The 19,615-nt window shown below is 31.4% G+C and overlaps 1 protein-coding gene across 2 annotated transcripts; it reads right to left on the bottom strand.

The window, feature by feature from the left end:
- Positions 1–668: 668 nt before the first annotated feature.
- On the bottom strand, positions 669–19,392 carry LOC144834502 (signal peptide peptidase-like 3). 2 transcript variants are annotated; one of them, XR_013610978.1, is made up of 12 exons: positions 19,027–19,392; positions 18,554–18,631; positions 17,510–17,604; positions 15,314–15,430; positions 11,869–11,947; positions 10,772–10,884; positions 7,245–7,423; positions 6,296–6,384; positions 5,116–5,318; positions 4,626–4,735; positions 884–4,226; positions 669–823 (listed from the first exon to the last, which is right to left on the bottom strand). XR_013610978.1 is itself a non-coding variant. In XM_078689328.1 (11 exons), exons 1-11 carry the CDS (start codon positions 19,041–19,043, stop codon positions 4,155–4,157), a joined length of 1,152 nt encoding a protein of 383 aa, XP_078545454.1. In that variant the 5' UTR covers positions 19,044–19,392; the 3' UTR covers positions 669–4,154. The 2 variants fall into 2 exon arrangements, 1 of the variants encoding a protein (XP_078545454.1); XM_078689328.1 differs by having other exon boundaries at positions 669–4,226.
- Positions 19,393–19,615: the final 223 nt, after the last annotated feature.

The raw sequence follows: 19,615 nt of genomic DNA, 5'->3' as shown, positions 1-19,615 counted from the left end.
ATTCAACAAGCTAACCCCAATCAATTTCATTTTATTCAGGAGACATCCCTATTCAGGGGACATCCTTATTCATGGGACATCTTTATTCATGGGACACATCTCTATTCAGGAGACATCCCTATTAAGGGGACAGTTGGTTGGGTCTGAACAGTTTCCCCCTTAATAGAGGTTCTACTATATTTATGTTACTGGGAGGTGGATCATCTGAAATGTGAAGTCTAGCACCAGTGATTTAGAGTATGTATTTAACAAAATAAAGCTGTAGCCATTGTGAAGAATGTTAATACAATGTATAGAACACATGCCTTAAGCTTTGTCTACACTATCAAACTTTATGAAACAATGTGATGTGACCATATATGGACATGATGATGTCATATCACTACCATATATTACTACCATATTTGGGCGCATCACACTTTTTTTTGTCAAAATAGTTTGATAGTGTAGACAGAGCTTTAGAAATGAATAAACCTATTTTAGGCTCATTCTAATAACACTAAATTACAGTATGTTTATATATTCAATTATGAAAGGTTTGAAGTACATTGCAATAGATCCTAATTACTCAAGACATTATTATTTGTTTCCAATATATTTCTACAAAAATGTATTTCAGAAAAAAACACTTGAAAATACATTTCTTCATAACACAGTACAACTCCTCCTGTTGGAATTAGGACACATTTTCCCATGAAACCAGAGGTAATATATTAACACTACAGCCAACTCCTATTCAGGGGATACCCCTATTAAAGGATCCTTTTCCATGAAACCATAGGTAATATATTAACACTACAGACAACTCTTGTTCAGGGGATACCTCCATTAAGAGGACCATTTTCTATGAAACCATAGGTAATACATTAACACTACAGCCAACTCCTATTTAGGGGATATCCCTATTAAGAGGACCCTTTTCCATGAAACCATAGGTAATACATTAACACTACAGCCAACTCATATTCAGGGGATACCCCTATTAGAGAATCCTTTTCCATGAAACCAGAAGTATATTAACACTACAGACAATTTTTGTTCATGGGACACCTTTAAAAAGAGAAAAATTGGTTAGGTCCCTTAATAGTGGTTCTATTATGATTATGAAAACAAGAAATAAATTCTTAAATGATTTATTACAAATGATTTGTATGGATATTTTAACTTAACCATGTTAAATTTGTTTACTCATGGGATTACATTGTGTATTGATTCATCATATATAAACATTTGATAAATTGTGTACATATACAAAGCAACGTTACACGTTACGTGAAACACAGAAATTGTGAACCAGCAACACTGATGTTGGATAAGAACATTCTGGTAAGAGTAAGAGTGAAAAAAAAATCTCCAAAAACATGATTCGGCTTCTGAACCCAATAATAATAAGCAGAAAGCCCTACCATTAGACCATTCTGTGCTTTCATATGGTAATGTCTGATTGGACACCCATTTCACCTTTGACCTTACAATGGTAAAACAGCCTTAATGCATGATTGCGTGCATGCACATAGGAAATGTAATACAGACCTAATCAATTTTACTATTTATCACAATACAATACTACTGGTTTTTGAGGTAACAAATATGTTTAAAATTCATTCATAGAGAGAATCACAGGTCAAGGGTTATGTTCAGGACTAAAGGTCTGTTTACACTATCAAACCAGTTTGTGTCCAAATATGGTAGTAATATGACATCATATTTGGGCATGTCACATAATGTTTGATAGTGTAGAAAGAGCTTGTATGGGAATTAAAACTTTGAATTAAAGTTGTGAAGACTAATTTTGCAACAAGAAAGGTAGTATTATTATTACACTAGGCAAATATAAAAATTAGGACGAATTAGAAAGAATATACCCAGAATTAAAGAATAAAAATTAAAACTGTCAGTTCTTCTCAATCAAAGGTGGATGGAATTAATATCATTAATTTTGTCTTTAAAAGCAATGTAAATTGTAACCTTTACTAAAATAAAAATCCTACTTATTGTATAAAAACCGAAAATATTATAAAAATAAAACCAAATTGGTTGCAACATTTATTCCAAATGTGAGATGCTTAAATAGTTACTTTTCCTACTTATGTATGTAAAAACTTTGCAGCAGCAAATATTTTCAACTGTTAATATTAGTTCACCCATGGAGGAAATATATATATATCACCATATTATTAACAATAAATTTATATTACCGCATTTGGGAAAGCTAATATTTAAAGTTGTGTTAAAGGTATGTATTTAAAGACATGGCAGGTAATAGAATAAATAAATCTTTTAGCCAATGCAGATTGATTAATAATAATAAAAATAATGAATTGATTAAATCATTTACGTTAAAAGTCAATCACTTGAGTTGAGTTGCTCACTTTAACTAAATTTATGATCTGAAAATATCAATAACAAACAGTATTATTGTATGATGATGACATTCTTGACAATGCTGTACTGACTTTCCATATCACATCCCTCCTTCCCCCCTAATGATTGTTATAGAATTATACTGCATTAGTTTCATGGACAATTACTGTCAACTTATTATGCAAAATTAGTCATCTATTATCCATAAATTAGTGCAGGCTATGTGCTTTCATTGTCTACTATAGTGTATGCAGTATTGGTCACAAGAGTGTACTATACTGGTTAGTAATGCATACCACTATTAACTTGTACAAATGGCCACTATAGCATTATTTAGTATCATTGGTTATTTTACAGTACATATGACCACATCATGTACTAAAGACAAGCATGTTACTAGACATACTGTATGTTACTAGCCTAGTAATGATATCTATCTAAAGCACTGTCTACACTATCAAACTAGTTTGACAAAAAAGTGTGATGTGCCCAAATATGGTAGTGATATGACATCACCATGTCCACATCACATTTTTTGTCACATAAAGATTGATAGTGTAGACAAGGCTTTATACTGTCAGTTCACATAGTAGTAGTTAAGACATTTGCTTAAACAAATTCCTTTTCAATTTGAAAAAAAGTACTGACAAATGTCCACCACATGTCCGAGGCTCAAAAACTTACAGGACAGGAACATGTTGGCCAATTCATGATACAGTGATAATTATTTTGCCCAAAATCACCCACAGCTAAAGTAGCTTTAAAACCATGATAAATGTAACTGCTTTTTTGTCTATTGAACACTAAAAATCTAAAAATTACCCATCATAATTCTCACATACAGTATTATTCAAACATTACCATGATACGAAATGATATCCACTGATATGGTTAAAAGCTATAACATACAACATTACTACAGAATTATATTATATATGTACATTCAAAGTATTGGCATTTAAACTTCTTCCTTATATAACACTGGCTATGTCCAAACTTCAGGATTGTTATATTTAACATATAAAGTTGTACTGTTTAAGTATAACTAGGGAGTACCTCCACTTTTCATTGCTGTGTTTGGCCTTGCACAATAATCTGTATTTGTACTGTTGAGTTGAACGGCTGAACGGTTAAGACAGGGATACTGTCTTGAATAGAGACTTAAAACTGGAGGTCCAGTGTACGTAACTGGCTCGTGCACACTTTCGGAAAGAACAGTAGTTCTGGTCAATCTCTGCCCTGTTTTACCACCACTACGGTTTTACCACTTGCTACTGAAACATTGAGAGAGTTGCCCTATTTCCCAATGAGATGAAAAAAGAAATAACTTATGTTTACAATGTTACAAGTTATGTTACAATTACCTTCCAGTTAGTATTCCTGTAACCAAAGAAACTGGCATTGTTCCAAGTTTTGCTTGCTGATCTACGCTAGTCAACAGGTTTGTGTGCGTAATTACGTTTGTTTGGCATGACACACCTCACTTGACATGAATGAATGCGTGTACCTCCATAAACATCCCATAACCAAAGGTTCAAAACACCAATATCACAACAACATTAATATATCCACATAAACGAGTTGGAAACGACTGCGATTATCCACTGCTGTGGAAACACCGGAAATGACATCCGAGTCGCAAGAACGAACACACTTTTTTCTTTTGTGAACTAAATGGGTTACGGTCATCACAGCCTCTTGTATTATACAATTAACAGGGGTACATTTACATTATTATTACTTGTCCGATATTAAATTAATAAGTAAAGTTTGTCGCTTCGTTGCCTGTGTCATACGTCCAACAGAGTCTTCTTTGGTGTAGTAACATTGAACGGTTCATGCCACATTCTTCGTAAATCCCCCTTTAAAAGATAAAAAGAAAACTAAGTTATTAGAATTTCTGTGTAGTTTACTTTTTGTTGTCCCTAATTGCTTGATGGTATTATACAGACTATGGAAGTTTCAGCTCCTAAACTAAATTGTATTTGAGAGTCAGCTTTAATTGAAGTTATCAAAACACTTTTGAAAACACACTTTTTATTTTTTTTGTAATATCAATCTGTTATTTATTAAATTTCAATCTTCCTTTTATTTCTCAGTGCTTTGGGACAATTGTTAAAAATGCTAATAATAACAAAATTAACATTTAACTTTGTACTGTGAGGAACAATGTTTTGGGTTGTTCTTTTTTTTGCTTCTCAGGTGCCAAGTGGCCCCTCTCAACATTCAAAGTGAATCAACATCCATGCTTGTATGTTTACCTTAAGATAAGCCATCAGTAGCAATGGTAGAAGCGTAAATGGAACTAAGTAAAGAAGAGCTGGTTGGGCTGCCTTGTATACTTCAGACGATATTGTTGCAGTCATAAGACCTGTCGGAAAAAGAAAGAAAATAGTCAAATTGAATTTACACAAATGAAAATAAGCTAGTTGACTTTACTGATAAGTATATTAGTTTAATGAAGGTTGATAATTGGTTCAATCTATACACTCTGTATAGAGAGCTCTTTCAAACCTTCAAGAATAGAACTAGAAATCAACCCAGGCCCCTTGAATTTGAAGGTAAGCCACATTAGACCCGTCACCTCTCCAGAAAATAATTCTCGCTCTCAATTGTTGGATCATCTTTAGATGATTTTGAGATGCCATAATTCACAACATTATTATACTATATATACTACTACTACTACTACTACTATATAAAATTATACTACAACTTATTCTGACTAATTGTCAAAAGGTGTTTACATACCAACAAAATATCCGACTAGAGAGCAATGAAAATAGGTGAGCTTATCTGTGAGCGTTGGTGGTAAAGGAATGCCAGTTGAGGTGGTTGCTTCCAGATTTGCTTGCCGTTTATATTTATCATATCGCATTACAAAACATAAAAGAAGACCAGGCATGACAATATCACCAAGACCAAGCATTGAGAAATGCCCAGAATTATGCATACTAGAAAAAATAAATAATCCATTCAATATTCTATTCAATTTTAAGTAAATATGCCAAACTTGCAAACTTTTATGTACCATGGATTAATATACAAATAATGAATGTTTTATATTCGTGTAATGGTACAAATAATAGCATGAGGTGAATGATGAAAGGTTATATTTGAACGAGGTGAATTATTTGAACATCTAAATAGATTCCTGTCATTTGAATCAGATTGAATAAAAGGTAGGTCTGGGCCTACATTTGATTCACATTGAAACAGTAACATTTATTTGTTTTTATTATAATATATCAAATATTATATTTATTTCGAAAAAGTGTGTTCAATAGTGCGTACTGTTGCATTGCTATGTGACCCATAATCGTCCAATCAAATGACAGGAATTTATTTAGGTGTTAAGGTGGTATAATATGTTATTATTATGTTTGTATGTATTTGTATGTTTCATCAAGGTCAATGTTCAGTTCCTTCACTGGAACTGGATAGATCATCCTCATAGTATTATACATACAAAATTGACATACTGGTGAAGTCACAAAAGCTTATTAAAAAAGTATAGTAATAATAAAGGTAAGTCCCTTATTTATTTCTGATGTTAGGAGGTCATTTTACTAAGCCTCTGCATTATGTGGTAGGATGGCCAGTTCATTTCCACGCCGCCGTATCCACTCTAGTATTTTCAACCAGGTACTCACTTAAAGCTGAGTAGACTGGGAGTTGTCGGCAATTAAACCTGGATCTCTCTGTATGACAGTCAAGTGCCCTAACCACTCGGCTACCCAACTACTGTAATACTAGTAACAGTAATAGTAACAGTTTTAAAATCTGTATCATCATTATGGGTTGAAATCGCACGGCACTTTTTGCATTTAAGTTGTTGTTTCAAATCAATCCTTGTTTTACTTAATGATTTCCCTTCTTAAACAATTATTTTTGACAGCATCAATACAAGCTGCCTCATATTATTACTCACCTAGGAAATATTAATTTTCCAGGTAATGATAATTGAGGTGCATCTTTTGCCAAGCCAGGAAAATTTATCCTCTTCGCAATTATTCCAACCTGAAAAAAATATTGATTACGGTTAAACGAAACTGTTGAAGAAGATCAAAACCGATATGAAGTACATTATAAGAAAACTTATAAGGTTTTTAATATATAAACTTGATAAAACAAGTAAATTAATATGTATTTCTTTGTAATTTTTTTGTACTATAAAATAAACATTTTGGACAATATAGTGCGTTACTTTAGTAGCAGTATTTAATATAGATATAATACTTATATTATACAAGAGGAATCTTGCTTTGGCGACTATTTAATTGGCATGGACAAGAGGAATCTTTCTTTTGGCGACTATTTATTTGGCATGGACAAGAATTTCTGGGTTAATGTAAGAAAAACCAATTAAAACACTCCACTTTTAAGCTGGCTAGTGATGTCCATCAAACTAGTTTGTGTTCATTTGTATTATTTGTATTCCGGTTGACTGATTAAATAGCTATACATGCCACTCATACACAATACATACTTTTTAATAGTATAGCATATAAGTTTTTGGAAGATTAATATGAATAACCTAATAACCATAGGGATATATAATTCTTGATAAAGAATACTTTTTAAAATTGTAAATTCAATTCTGTTTATGATTGTCCTCTTGTTGCTTTGTTTAAGTTGAATATACCAACTCGTACTTGCAGCAAGTGTTTGCTTTACGTTCCTTGTGGAACGTTTAATAGTGTGTTTGTTACTTGTTTGGATATTGATTTATTTTATGATAGTTTAAATGTATTTAATGGTAAAATTGTTAAATCTCTATAATGTTCCAATCTTTGTTTATATTATTGTTGCTTATTTAAATTTATTATTATAGTTTATTATGTTTAAATAAATAAAATAAATTGTAATCTATAACCTACCGGATTATCTGCAGGCCTTGTTGCAACTTTAACCATGACATTAGCATTGAATATATACGTAGAGAAAAACACCCAAAATACATCATATATGAGAAGACCACTAAGTAGAAGTGTTGATACCTTCAAACTTGGTAACCTCACAAAAGCTATCATAGTTACACATAGGCCCATCGCCAGAGCTAGAAGAAAAAAAACACCAAATAAAATACGTTATTATTTACATAATGTTTTTTTTTTCAATCTAAATTTTCTACCAATATGATAGAAATTAGGTTCAAATGAATATAATATAACTTACTTCTCCCTGCACGAAAAAAACCCCAAACTGTTGTTATCCCTTTCCTATTCTACACATGTGACAGAATACTAGAGATATTTCTTACTGTAATAATAATTTGTGCATATTCTTGTACTGTACAATCCGGTTTAATATTATGTGATTAATAATATGCATATTTTCACCATTTTCGTAGTCATTAAAAATGTTAAGGGATGTATATATCAATGGATTCTCACTTTTGTAAATAATTCCTATGATACAGGAATATAGATACAGTATGATACACATATGCACTGTATCACAGTATATGCATAGATATTGAGAACATTTATGCTACTGTATTTCCTTTAGATAAGATACAAAAGTGAGAATAGTGTATTATTATTAGTGTAGCGATTCAAAAAGGTTTTAAAACAACAGGTTAATATTAGGTTATATGGTACAGTAAGTATTTTGTTTATATTTGTACTTTTTTCATAAGATGAACAATTTTAATTAGAAAAAAATAATCATCTACTGTACAACAATGGCTTTTAGTTGATTAATTAATAAATGTGTATTTAATAAATTTGACAGAGGAAGGAAATTGACAAATCTGTAAGTAATCTACATTAGAAGGATGAGGAATGTTCTATTTATAGAATAGGGGTAATTTATGCTATTGTACTTTAACCTCCAACACAAGAGCACATAGGCTACACTTTTTTCATTCAATACAGAATGTTTTCAAATTAAAATCTCCAGTGGCGTAACGGCTATGAGTGCTCACTGGCTAAACCCAGGGGCTTCAGAGCTTAAGGAGCCCCAATGCAACTACCCAGCGTTGTAGGGCCCTTATGAGTGCCTTTTCCCCTGCGTTACGCCACTACAAAGTCTCAATATGATGGTGCCTAAAGCTTCATTCCCACTAGCGACGCAATACAGCACTTTGCGTCAATACGTCACTGCATTGCGAGTGGGAACCAGGCCTACAGTAAGTAGTGTTTTGAGCATGTTACTGAGAAATAATTTGAACCCAGGCCTCTAGAAGTAAAAGCATGTAAACCACAATATTGCCACTCAATTGGAAGAAGTGATACTAATATTAATAAGCTAAGATTTGTAGCGTGTTAATATTTACTGTACCAAGGTATATTTCCACTGTCGTAAACTGTTACTACTCAATAGTGGTACTGGAGAACTTAAACCCAAAATAATGGATTGCAATCACTTTTAATCACATCATAAATCACTTTTGACACCCCATGAGTGTCACTCAATTGGAATAAGTAGTACTTAAGAAAGTGATAGTGGTTTATATATCATAGGTCCTTAAGATTGGAAAGAAATCTAATTAAAACATAAGTACATTGCCATTTCATGATGGTTAATAATCGTCAAAATAAAAGGAAGTCTTAAATTAGAGGTTTAGGAATTAAAGGAACTACTGTATGATCTTAAATTATCATAATAATCCTAATCTACAGTACATTACCTCTGTATATTTAGTAAAGGAAAGCCTCAATATTATAAAAACAAGTTGAAACAACATTAAAATAGTACATTGGGTACTACACTGTACACCAACAATACCACAATATAAACTCATTAACTTACTTAAGGACTAAAGAAACAACTTTATCCTTCATCTCATTCCTAAATAAGCATTTATTCTTAATTTGCGATTTTAAATCAATTATCAAGATTTTTAAAAGGGTAAAGACATCTGAATCCAACAGCGAGTAACTCGCCAATTACAGGATGGATAAACTATTTAATAATTGATCATGCTTATAAACTAAGTCTCATTTGAGGCTTAGAGAGTGGAGTTTAAAAAATCGTGAGTTACAACCCTGGCACTAAATAGGTCAGGATTGAACCCTGGACCTTGGGATTGGAAGGAAAGCATGTTAACCACCAAGCTACAGCTCCATTACTGAAAGATCCATATTTTTCCCAGACTAAAAATATTTCCAAGCCAAAGAATGCAACATAACTGGCAAAAAACATAATCCAATATAACTTACAGTAATAGAAGTGCAATCAAGTAAACAGGTTCTATTGTGTGTTTTTTTTTCAAACTAGGCAATTAAAATTGTATTCTTATTTGAGAGGCCTATAGTCTACTTGCACAGGTATGCAAGTGAAAGTAAAAACTGTTGCCATACAAAGTAATAAATGTTATTACAGTAGATAAATTATCACCTATTTTTTGCTAATTTTAATCTTGCAAAGTTGGTTTTGATCAATATCAAATGGTCATATGCCTTTAATTCTGGATTATTGGCAAAACTACTTCAATTTTTTTCTTTCTAATTATGTACAGTGTCATTCATATTTAAATTATACACACAGTACTTGCATAACATCTTTAAATTATACACGCTGTACAAAATATGAATCTGTTGCTATTGGATATTGGCTTCTTAGTCATTGTTTGTAGGTTTGTTGTAAGTAATTGAATTATAACTCAACAGCTAATAACGAATGTTATTTTTTCTTAATCATCGTTCTGTTTTCGCCTCTATGTTCAGACATAACATTGAATTTGATCTACTGTAGATACTTTTTAATGCTTATGTTGTTTATTGTATCACCTTTAACCAAGGATACTCTGAACAAATTCTAGAATGAACTTATGAACATTGGTTTTTATGGATTTAACTTTAGTATACTAATGATGTTTTTTCCTGAGTATTCTGTTATTCAATAGGGATTTTAAACGAAGTGGCCCGGGGAATATCTAGGGGGGGGGGGGGGTGTGTCTGTAAAGTTAATAGATAGGATTTATGTAGAAAACCAATACCCTACTGTACTAATATACTGTTATTCAATACATGAAGGGGCCATGAAGTACCTCTAGGGGGAAAGTGTCTGTGTGTAAAAAGAGTTTTTGTAGAACATCAATAACCTACTATCAACAACATGTATTTTCCGAGTATAACGTTTATGCAAATAGGTTTTTTAAACAAGGGCCCATGAAGTACCTAGAGGTGTTTGTCTGTGTGTAGAGAGATGATGTTTTTTGATCCAGAAACCTTAATATTATTAATAGTAGACTTGTCATTACATTACCTCTGCATATATCATGCAGAATCGACCAAAAAGCCTTCTCTTGATTGGTTTATAAAATACACACAATTATAGAATCATCACTAATAGTTGCAGCATAAATTAGGAATTATTTAATTAATGCTTCCGATATTCGTCAGTAATGGCACAAATGTTTAGATTACATTACACATCATACACTATGTACTGCACTTACCATCCATCAGTAGCCAATGTCCTGTCATGACCCACATAAGCACTAGCAGAACAGACAGACTAAAAGACATCAACTCAGCCGACGTGAACCGACCACAACAACCAAAAGATATTCTGTAAAAAAAATTGTAAAATATTTGTCAAAATAAAATTCCAAATAAATGGAAATATTAATTTCTGGAGTGTTATGTTTTGATACAGGTACAATATTAAAATAAAGAAAGAATAATTAAAATCTGACTTGTAGTTTTTGAAATACTGTAGTTTGGTCAAACTGTTTTGCAACCATTTTATAAATATACAACAACAAATAAGGACAAGTTTTAAATGATGCATTTAGGGTGGTTTCTTTTAATTAGGCTGGATTTAAGAATACTGTAATTGGTTGTGCACTACACTCAATAGCAGGCAATGTGGGGATATGAGCGGCAACAAAGTTGTGAGGTGTGCGCCAATGCATGTAAAAAGTAGGCACAACAACATAGGCAGTTATAATTTGCACATTTCTTTTTGCAGAAATGAAATGCATATAGTTTGCCTATGTATACGTACAGTAACAATGCATGTTGTAGTATTAATAATAGCGTATATGTATTTATAATATAATGCATAGCAATGTGTGCCATTAATGGAATGCCTTATTGAGTGTACCATAGACCAAAATGTGTATGAGTACGAAAGAAACCCATCGGTTTTAACTACACAAACTAGGTTTAAGTTAAAACCTGTTTTAGCTAAATCTACCTTGGGGTTCTGCATGAACGGGCTCCAGGCACTATAATACCAGCATTTTTTACAAATGAACACTGAATTTACTAAGATAATCTTTTGAGTAATCTGGCTTTTTCAATTCATTCAATTTATAGAATTCTTCTCACTCCATTGAGGGTGAATGCATTAAGAATAACCATGACCATGTACAGTGCAAAGTATTTTACTTCAGTTACTATATTTTGTTTACTCTCTGTTTTAGCAATGCTTTATTGGGGTGAATCATAATATTATACACAATGTTTTGTGCAGTGACGGACTCATATACGTGTAGACTATACTGCAGTGTTATGGTAAAAGATAAATGTATTAATGTGCTGTACTTACTTGGTGCCTTGAGAACATGGTCGCAGAATATATTGACACATTGGTAACAGAAGGAAAGCAAAGGCTACCGTTGCAAGGACTAAAAAGAGAAATAATTTAATTATAATCTGAAACCTAAAGTATGAATCAATAGCAAAGAATTTCCGTCAGGACAGGATTCAATAATACAACATCATACAACATTAATTTATCATCATCAGGAATAGTATCAAATTACTGTAGAATATTTTTTTATAGATTTTAATATTATTTTTGAAAATATTACAGTATTTTTTTACATGAATCTGGTAAAAGAATTATTATTATTTATATAAAAATTACCATCTGTTATAGCCATATGCACAGTGAAATTAAATTAAAAATGAAAAAAAAAGAAAAGAAAGAAAAAAACCAAAGATAACAATTATTAATGCATATAAAAATATTATACAGTAATATTATGAATATAAATTTCATGTATGCAAGGCAGGTGTATATGTATGTTGTAATTTGTCCTAATGACATTTAATTTTTTTGGGCAATTATATAAAATCTCAGTTTTTTTTTTCCCCTCATAAAACACATAATATCGATTTGTGTTACTTCAGAGCATTTAACATGTAGGTTTAAAATATGTTGGGAAATAAATTATTTTATAAAAAGTAATAAAATATAGTGGACAATGTTTTGAAATATTAATAAATTAATACTGTAAAGTGATTTTCAATATTTGGTATCTCATTAAATACTAACATTGAACTCTCATTTTCTTCTATGGTTTTAACTTATACTTATCTGAGCTTTTTATGGGGTTCTCTTTGCATAATTTAGGTAAATCTATGGTTACATAAAAGTCTATCAAAAAAGACTGCAAATACCGTAGGTTATATCATCATGAGTGCAAATACATGTATATCAAATTTTTCGATTACTCTAATTAGCCCTGACGAAGAAATAACGTTTTATAAAACTTTTTTCAGGATAATTATCGTTTTGATTTAGCTTTTAGGTAACTATTGTATTTAAAGATCCAGCCATTGATGATACCCACAGCATTGTCACTTTGTCAAGTGTTTTGGATTTGTATACAGCTGGCTACACTATCAAAATTTATGTGACAAAAAAATGTGATGTGCCCATATATGGACATAATGATGTCATATCACTACCGTATTTGGGTATATTAATACCATATTTGGGCACATCACACTTTTTTGTCAAACTAGTTTGATAGTGTAGACATAGCTTTAAACCTTTATTTCTTCCGAACTACAGTACATTAAGGATCAAAATAACATTAAATTACTTAAATTGGATCTAAAAACGTATAAAAAAGCGTCACAGAAATGCAGTATTTTATACAGACCGTGCTATACAGTACTACATATTTATGTGATATAATATTATTTAATTAGTAATTACAGACAAAGGAGACAAACAATAGTTGTCATATCATTATGATAACTTGATAGAGGCTTTAGGTTGTGGATTGAATGCTCTTTTAGTTTTCATTACGGCTAGCATCTAGCATCGAGGGATTTCATCTTTCACACATCTACCCACCGCGCATGAATAAGATCAAAGCCATTGACATTTCAAGACACCAACATGTCAAGTATACAACTGAATAAAATTGTAGTTGTGAACATTTTATTTTCTTTAATTAAATTTATCTTCATATTCTAATAACTGTAGCATACAATTGCTGGTAAAAGTTATTATTTAAGTTATAAATAATTATAAAACAAAATTCAAGTTGGGATAAATTTTGAAATGTAAAATTGAGGTTACAGTACAGTAGGTTTGACAAAACTGTCTTGCCAAAGGCTCTGTCTATACCGTCAAACTATGTGACAAAAAAATGTGATGTGCCCATATATGGAAATGATGTCATATCACTACCATATTTGGGCATATCACTACCATATTTGGGCAGTCTTGCTTAACAACTTTACTACAAGGTGCATGTGTTGAGCTGAAGACCTGATGAAATTATCTTGACTAACATACAACTACTGTACACCGGGACATGGCGAGCCTGACATTTTATGTGCGGTTGGCTCAGGAAGAATCTTAATTATTGTACAGACTTAGACTACACTGTTTCTAAGTTTAACTATCGCAAAAACTTTTAAACAAAATATAAAAAGTAAAGAGGTTGGTATATATAGAATCCTAAGTAGAACTTAAATAGGCATGATTATATCAATGAAAATGATTACGTATTAAAAAGCAATGAAAACCATCTGTGGTTTAAATGCCTACATAAGATCCCTGTACTAAACATTCTCAAAACCAGCTTGATCTTCCCTTGACCTTAATAATGAACACCATATTTTGACTGCAATTAGCATTATGACCTACAAAGGCTAATATTAGAAATTGCTAAACCACAATGAACAGAACTAAAGTTTGTATTATTCTTCTTAAATCTAAGGAACAGTTGTGATTCCTATAGATATACAACAAAGGTATGAATTACAGGTTTATTCACTAAAGAATAACAGATTGTCTTCACAGGGTTAGGCCTACAGTATTATAAAAACGCTAAAAATGCATTTCGTTATTAACTACAGTACCCATTGCCTGTGGTTGTGACCAAATCGACTATGCCTACAATATAGGTGTCATAGAATACCTTTTATATTTATTTATAGAATTATGTTTTGCGTTTAAAACTTTATTTAAATTAGTAATGCCATAGGAATAGCCTGAAGGGATAATTAATATGTTAAGAATGTTAGTAATTACTCTTTTTATTTAAATAAAAAGATGATTTAAATTTAATAAACACCTAAAATAGTAGCAGAAGAGGATTAAATTAAATGTTTCAAGTGCAATGGATCATGAAAACTATTTTAAAAACAATTTTAGGTTGGATGGCAAGAATGTTCCATTTTATTATAGGGGTTTTAAAGTTAACTTTCTAATTGTTGGTTTATCCATGAGGACCTCCATGGTTTATCCAAGTAAGCTAAACAAAAAAACAGTATACTAGAAACTTGTAGTAATGACATTTTTGTAACTTTTAAACTCAATCCCACAACTGTTACCTAAATGTACCATGTAATGCCAGATTTGATGATTAATACACAGCGTTCGCAATAACACTGGCCCACCGGCCAATGGCCAGTTAAAGTCCGCTTGTTCTGATGAAATATCAATAATTTTATTCAATTCACCTTGTCATGATTTCCTTACAAATGTTTTACACCTGAACTAATGTTAAACAAGATCGATTTTCTGTACCTCAATTATTTTTTTTTAAGTTAATGCTCAGGTATAAACAGTATTTTGGTTGTTAATTGAAGGCCTCCCTATTATGTAGTACTATTATAGTAAAAGAGTGGATGACTAGTAAAACGAGTGGAGGACCAGTAAAAATGTAATTTTACTGGTCCTCTTGTCTAGTTAAAAAAAACGGAGACCCCTGACACACATAAAAAATACTAAAAATGTGACCAACCTGCTGTACATATAGCAAATATCATCTGCATTGAGTCAAAGAAGAAGAACATGACCAGTAAAGAAATGGAAGCACCGACCGGCAAGAACATGGCTTGAGTTGTATCAATACTATGTACTGAAAAGAAAGAACAATAAACATATTTTTAAAAACCTCTTTTTGGTACAGACAATTGAAGCAAAATGAAGCGCTAAGGAACTAAACAGCGACGAAGGGCGTGTTATTTAAAATTTTGACCTACCACATAATAATGTATCCCAAAAAACTTGGAAAAAATGCATAGACCGACAGAGGGCATGTTATTTAAAATATTGTTAGATAACTCAAAATTTTAATAGGCTTTTGTGATGTTACCAATACATTGATTTTCCTTGAGAAAAAAAAAATTCTAGGGAAAATGAATAGAGCGACACAGAGGGCATGCTATTTAATATTTTGTCCCATACATTATTAAACAGATAACTCAAGATTTTAATAGGCTTTTGTGATGTTACAAATACATTGATTTTCCTTGAGAATCAAATACGCATTGTCTGCTGGTATATTAAACTTGAAAATTGTGGACGTCATTGTTCAAATATATGTATCCCAAAAATCTTGGAAAAATGCATGGAGCGACAGAGGTCATGCTATTTAATATTTTGTCCCATACATTATTAATATTAAACAGATAACTCAAGATTTTAATAGGTTTTGTGATGTTACAAATACATTGATTTCCCCCCGAGAATCAAATACGCATTGTCTGCTGGTATATTAAACTTGAAAATTTTGGATGTCATTGTGCAAATATATGTATCCCAAAATTCTTGGAAATGTGAATAGAGTGACAGAGGGCATGCTATTTAATATTTTGTCCCATACATTATTAAACAGATAACTCAAGATTTTAATAGGCTTTTGTGATGTTACAAATACATTGATTTTCCTTGAAAATCAAATACGCATTGTCTGTTGGTATATTAAACTTGAAAATTGTGGACGTTATTGCAAATATATATGTATTTACAAAATTCTTGGAAAAATGCATAGAGCGACATATGGCGCGCTTTTTAATATTTTATCCCCTATTAAAGAACAGATAGCTGAAGATTTTAGTAGGCTTTTGTGATGTTACCAATACATTGATTTTCCATGAGAATCAAATACGCATTGTCTGCTGGTATATACATATTAAACTTGAAAATTGTGACTGTTATTGTGCAACCAAACATTGATCAAATAGCAATTAATACACTTTGCATTTTGCCAAGTAATGAAACATAGAGTAGCTTGTAGGGTTGAAGGGTTTACATACAAGGAAATACTGCAGTATCAAAACATTACTTAAGGTAGACATTTACACAAGTGTCATTAATACAATACATAAACAATAAAAACACTATATTACTCGTGAGTTTAATATTCAACCAGGATGTTAATTGAAATAAAAACATCCTTAAGAAATATCACATTACTAGAAGTAGTTTTAGGCTATTTAGTTGTCGAAAACACATTACAACACACACAAATATAATTACTACAATATGCATGTGACATCAGAAAATAGTAAAAATAACTACAGCACATGTTAGCCATCAAAGTGAATATCTATTTTTTAATGAAGAAAATGTTCATCATGTCCGAATACGTCATAACGATGAACCATCATTAAACAATATCATCATAGTATTTGGTATAGTGCAAAACTATAAATAGCGTTTTTTGTAATGAGGTCAAATATACATTGTGCTTGCATTGGTAAAAGAACTGACAAAAAGGCAGACATTAGTCAAAAGAATAATTCTAAACAAATGTATAGAAAAGTTCACCATAGCTTTTCCTGTCTATACAATGTACTAACCAAGTACACAATGTCCAGTTACTAATTTAAGCTCCTTAGAGACAAGCCCATTTAACTTACTAGCAGACGGGGCTAGTACTGTAAGTAAAGAAAGCTCTGTCAATGCAGAGACTAGATATTTTATGGGAATGTTAGTGTGGGCTATCAAAATGACAGGAGGGCTAGTACAATTATATGCTAACAAGGCCGATATCTTACCATTTTTAGGACACTAGATATTTTTAAAGTACAGTCTATTACAGGCTAGTACAATGCTAACTAGCCTGATACACACTTACCATTTTCAGGATGACTACAGTGGATATTTTATAAATTATTCAATATGTTAGTTTGGGCCACCAATAAACACTTACCATTTTCATTGTTGATGTTTACATTTGCAGATTGTCCTGTTGCTTCCTTTTCTTCACCTTTTCTATCCTTTTCATCAAGATCCATGTTTAAAGACCTTTGTATAAGACAAATCAAATCATACAGTAATTTAGGAAATTAGAATTAACAAGATGCAAGATTTATTATTATCTATTGCAAAAAACGTTTAGTATTCAATGATGAATATATAAATAATCAATTATACAACAAATATTAATTATCAAATCTGTAGTAATACAATTTGATTTGCAAATTGATCATTCTTTACATCAATCTACTGTATAGGTATAATATATTTATGGAAACAGTTTCTAAGTTAAGATACTTTCGTGTCGTTCCACAAAAAAGTTTGATAAATGTTTTGTGAAGATGAAGAAATAAAATTTGAAATATCAATCATAATGACTTGTTCGTAGTTTGTTTATGTTATCACGATTTTCAACATACTTGAATATAAACAGTTTTTTCAGTACTCAATTCAATAAGAGTAGAATAAGTTCTGGTAATTTCATTATAATATATTCTTAAACCACATAAACGATAACAAAACCCAAGGTAAATAAAAGTATTTAAATATCAATCTACATCTGTTGTACTGTAGTAGGCAGCATGATCTACCTATTGTATAGTCTGGTGTCCTTATTTATAATCCTTTGTTGTTGAGGGAAATGTACAAGTGTTCATACAACCGTAAACAACAAAGCGATTATTGTTCCTGCGAATATAATACTACAAGTTTGGTCACTTCAGTGTAGCCATTTATTATTCATGATATTAATATGCAATGCATTGAGGTAGAAGAATAGAAGAACAAAAAAAAAGTGCCATAGTAAAATAAAAACAAAAGCATTGATATTGTGATTATACAAGATTTAGGTATGCAGTGTATTTTTATGTTCGTAACTCTGTATGCTTGGAAAATAAAAGGTGAAAATCATGTGCCATTTAAAAAAAATGTCAGTGACCCCCATGGTTGTTACTGTCAGTAATAAAAATAAGAACATCTCAAATTTTTGTTAACTTACCGAAAACTACCATACACAATCAAGAGCATGGATATAAGAAATGTTGAGACTCTAGAAGAATCCACGAGGGAATATGCCCTGTTGTAAAGAAAAACAAAACCATACAATTTAAACTTTAAATGTATTGTATTCATATAGATATTATATATCTATATAAGCCTAGACCTATATTATTATTAGATTAATAAAAAAAAAAAATGGTTACAATTTTAGTCCACCAAAACTAGGCCCTTCTGTAGGAAATGTTTTGTTTAACAATAGATATGTAGACCTATCCTATATAAGCCTATAGGAAAATTATGCTAAGTTGTTGAAAATAAGGCTTTCAACTTTGTTGTGTTATCAACTTTCCTTAAAAAAAAAATCTTATCTAATCTACACTCGGCCCATAAACATGTCATTCATACTCAGTCATAGGGCCATCAGTCATATAGCTATAGGGCCTATTATATCTTTAATATTTACATACTTACCAATCATATTCAGACATTTTATTTCAGTACTTTCACCACTTTTACACAAAGGCCAACCTCAAATCAAAGAACCGTAGTTCTTTCCTAAGCCGGCTGAGTAAAGATGTCCAGCTAGGTTAGAGCCTAGCTAGCCTGCTGAGACCAGTATATCGGGCCCAGGTCTAAAATAATCAACACAAGATGGCCGATGAGAACAATTTTTTCAGCTCAATAATTTCAACTAATCGTAAATTCTTGTCACTTTAAATTCACCATAGTCGAATCTGTATTATCTGAACACTTAATAAGCCGTCGTACAACCCCAGATAATATCGTAATCTGGAACACCAAGTAAGTAAAGTTAGGGGTTGAAATGAGCGAAGGACAATGGACAACATTTCCGACGACAAAAAACAGTGTTATGATTATTATTGCGCATGCGTAGATTCAGTTAAAGCTCAACATTTTATGGGATTGGCAATTTACGATGATAGGTTGTAATGAAATATGTTATTATACAATATTTAAGTATATTGACCCTTATTTGACTTTTATTATTAAAATTTAAAAAAAATATGCACATTTTTACATATAATTATTACACATATTA

Source organism: Antedon bifida, chromosome 2, assembly GCF_963402885.1.
Source record: "Antedon bifida chromosome 2, ecAntBifi1.1, whole genome shotgun sequence".
NCBI classification, from domain to species: Eukaryota; Metazoa; Echinodermata; class Crinoidea; order Comatulida; family Antedonidae; genus Antedon; species Antedon bifida.
This window is presented reverse-complemented; position numbering and strand designations above follow the sequence as displayed.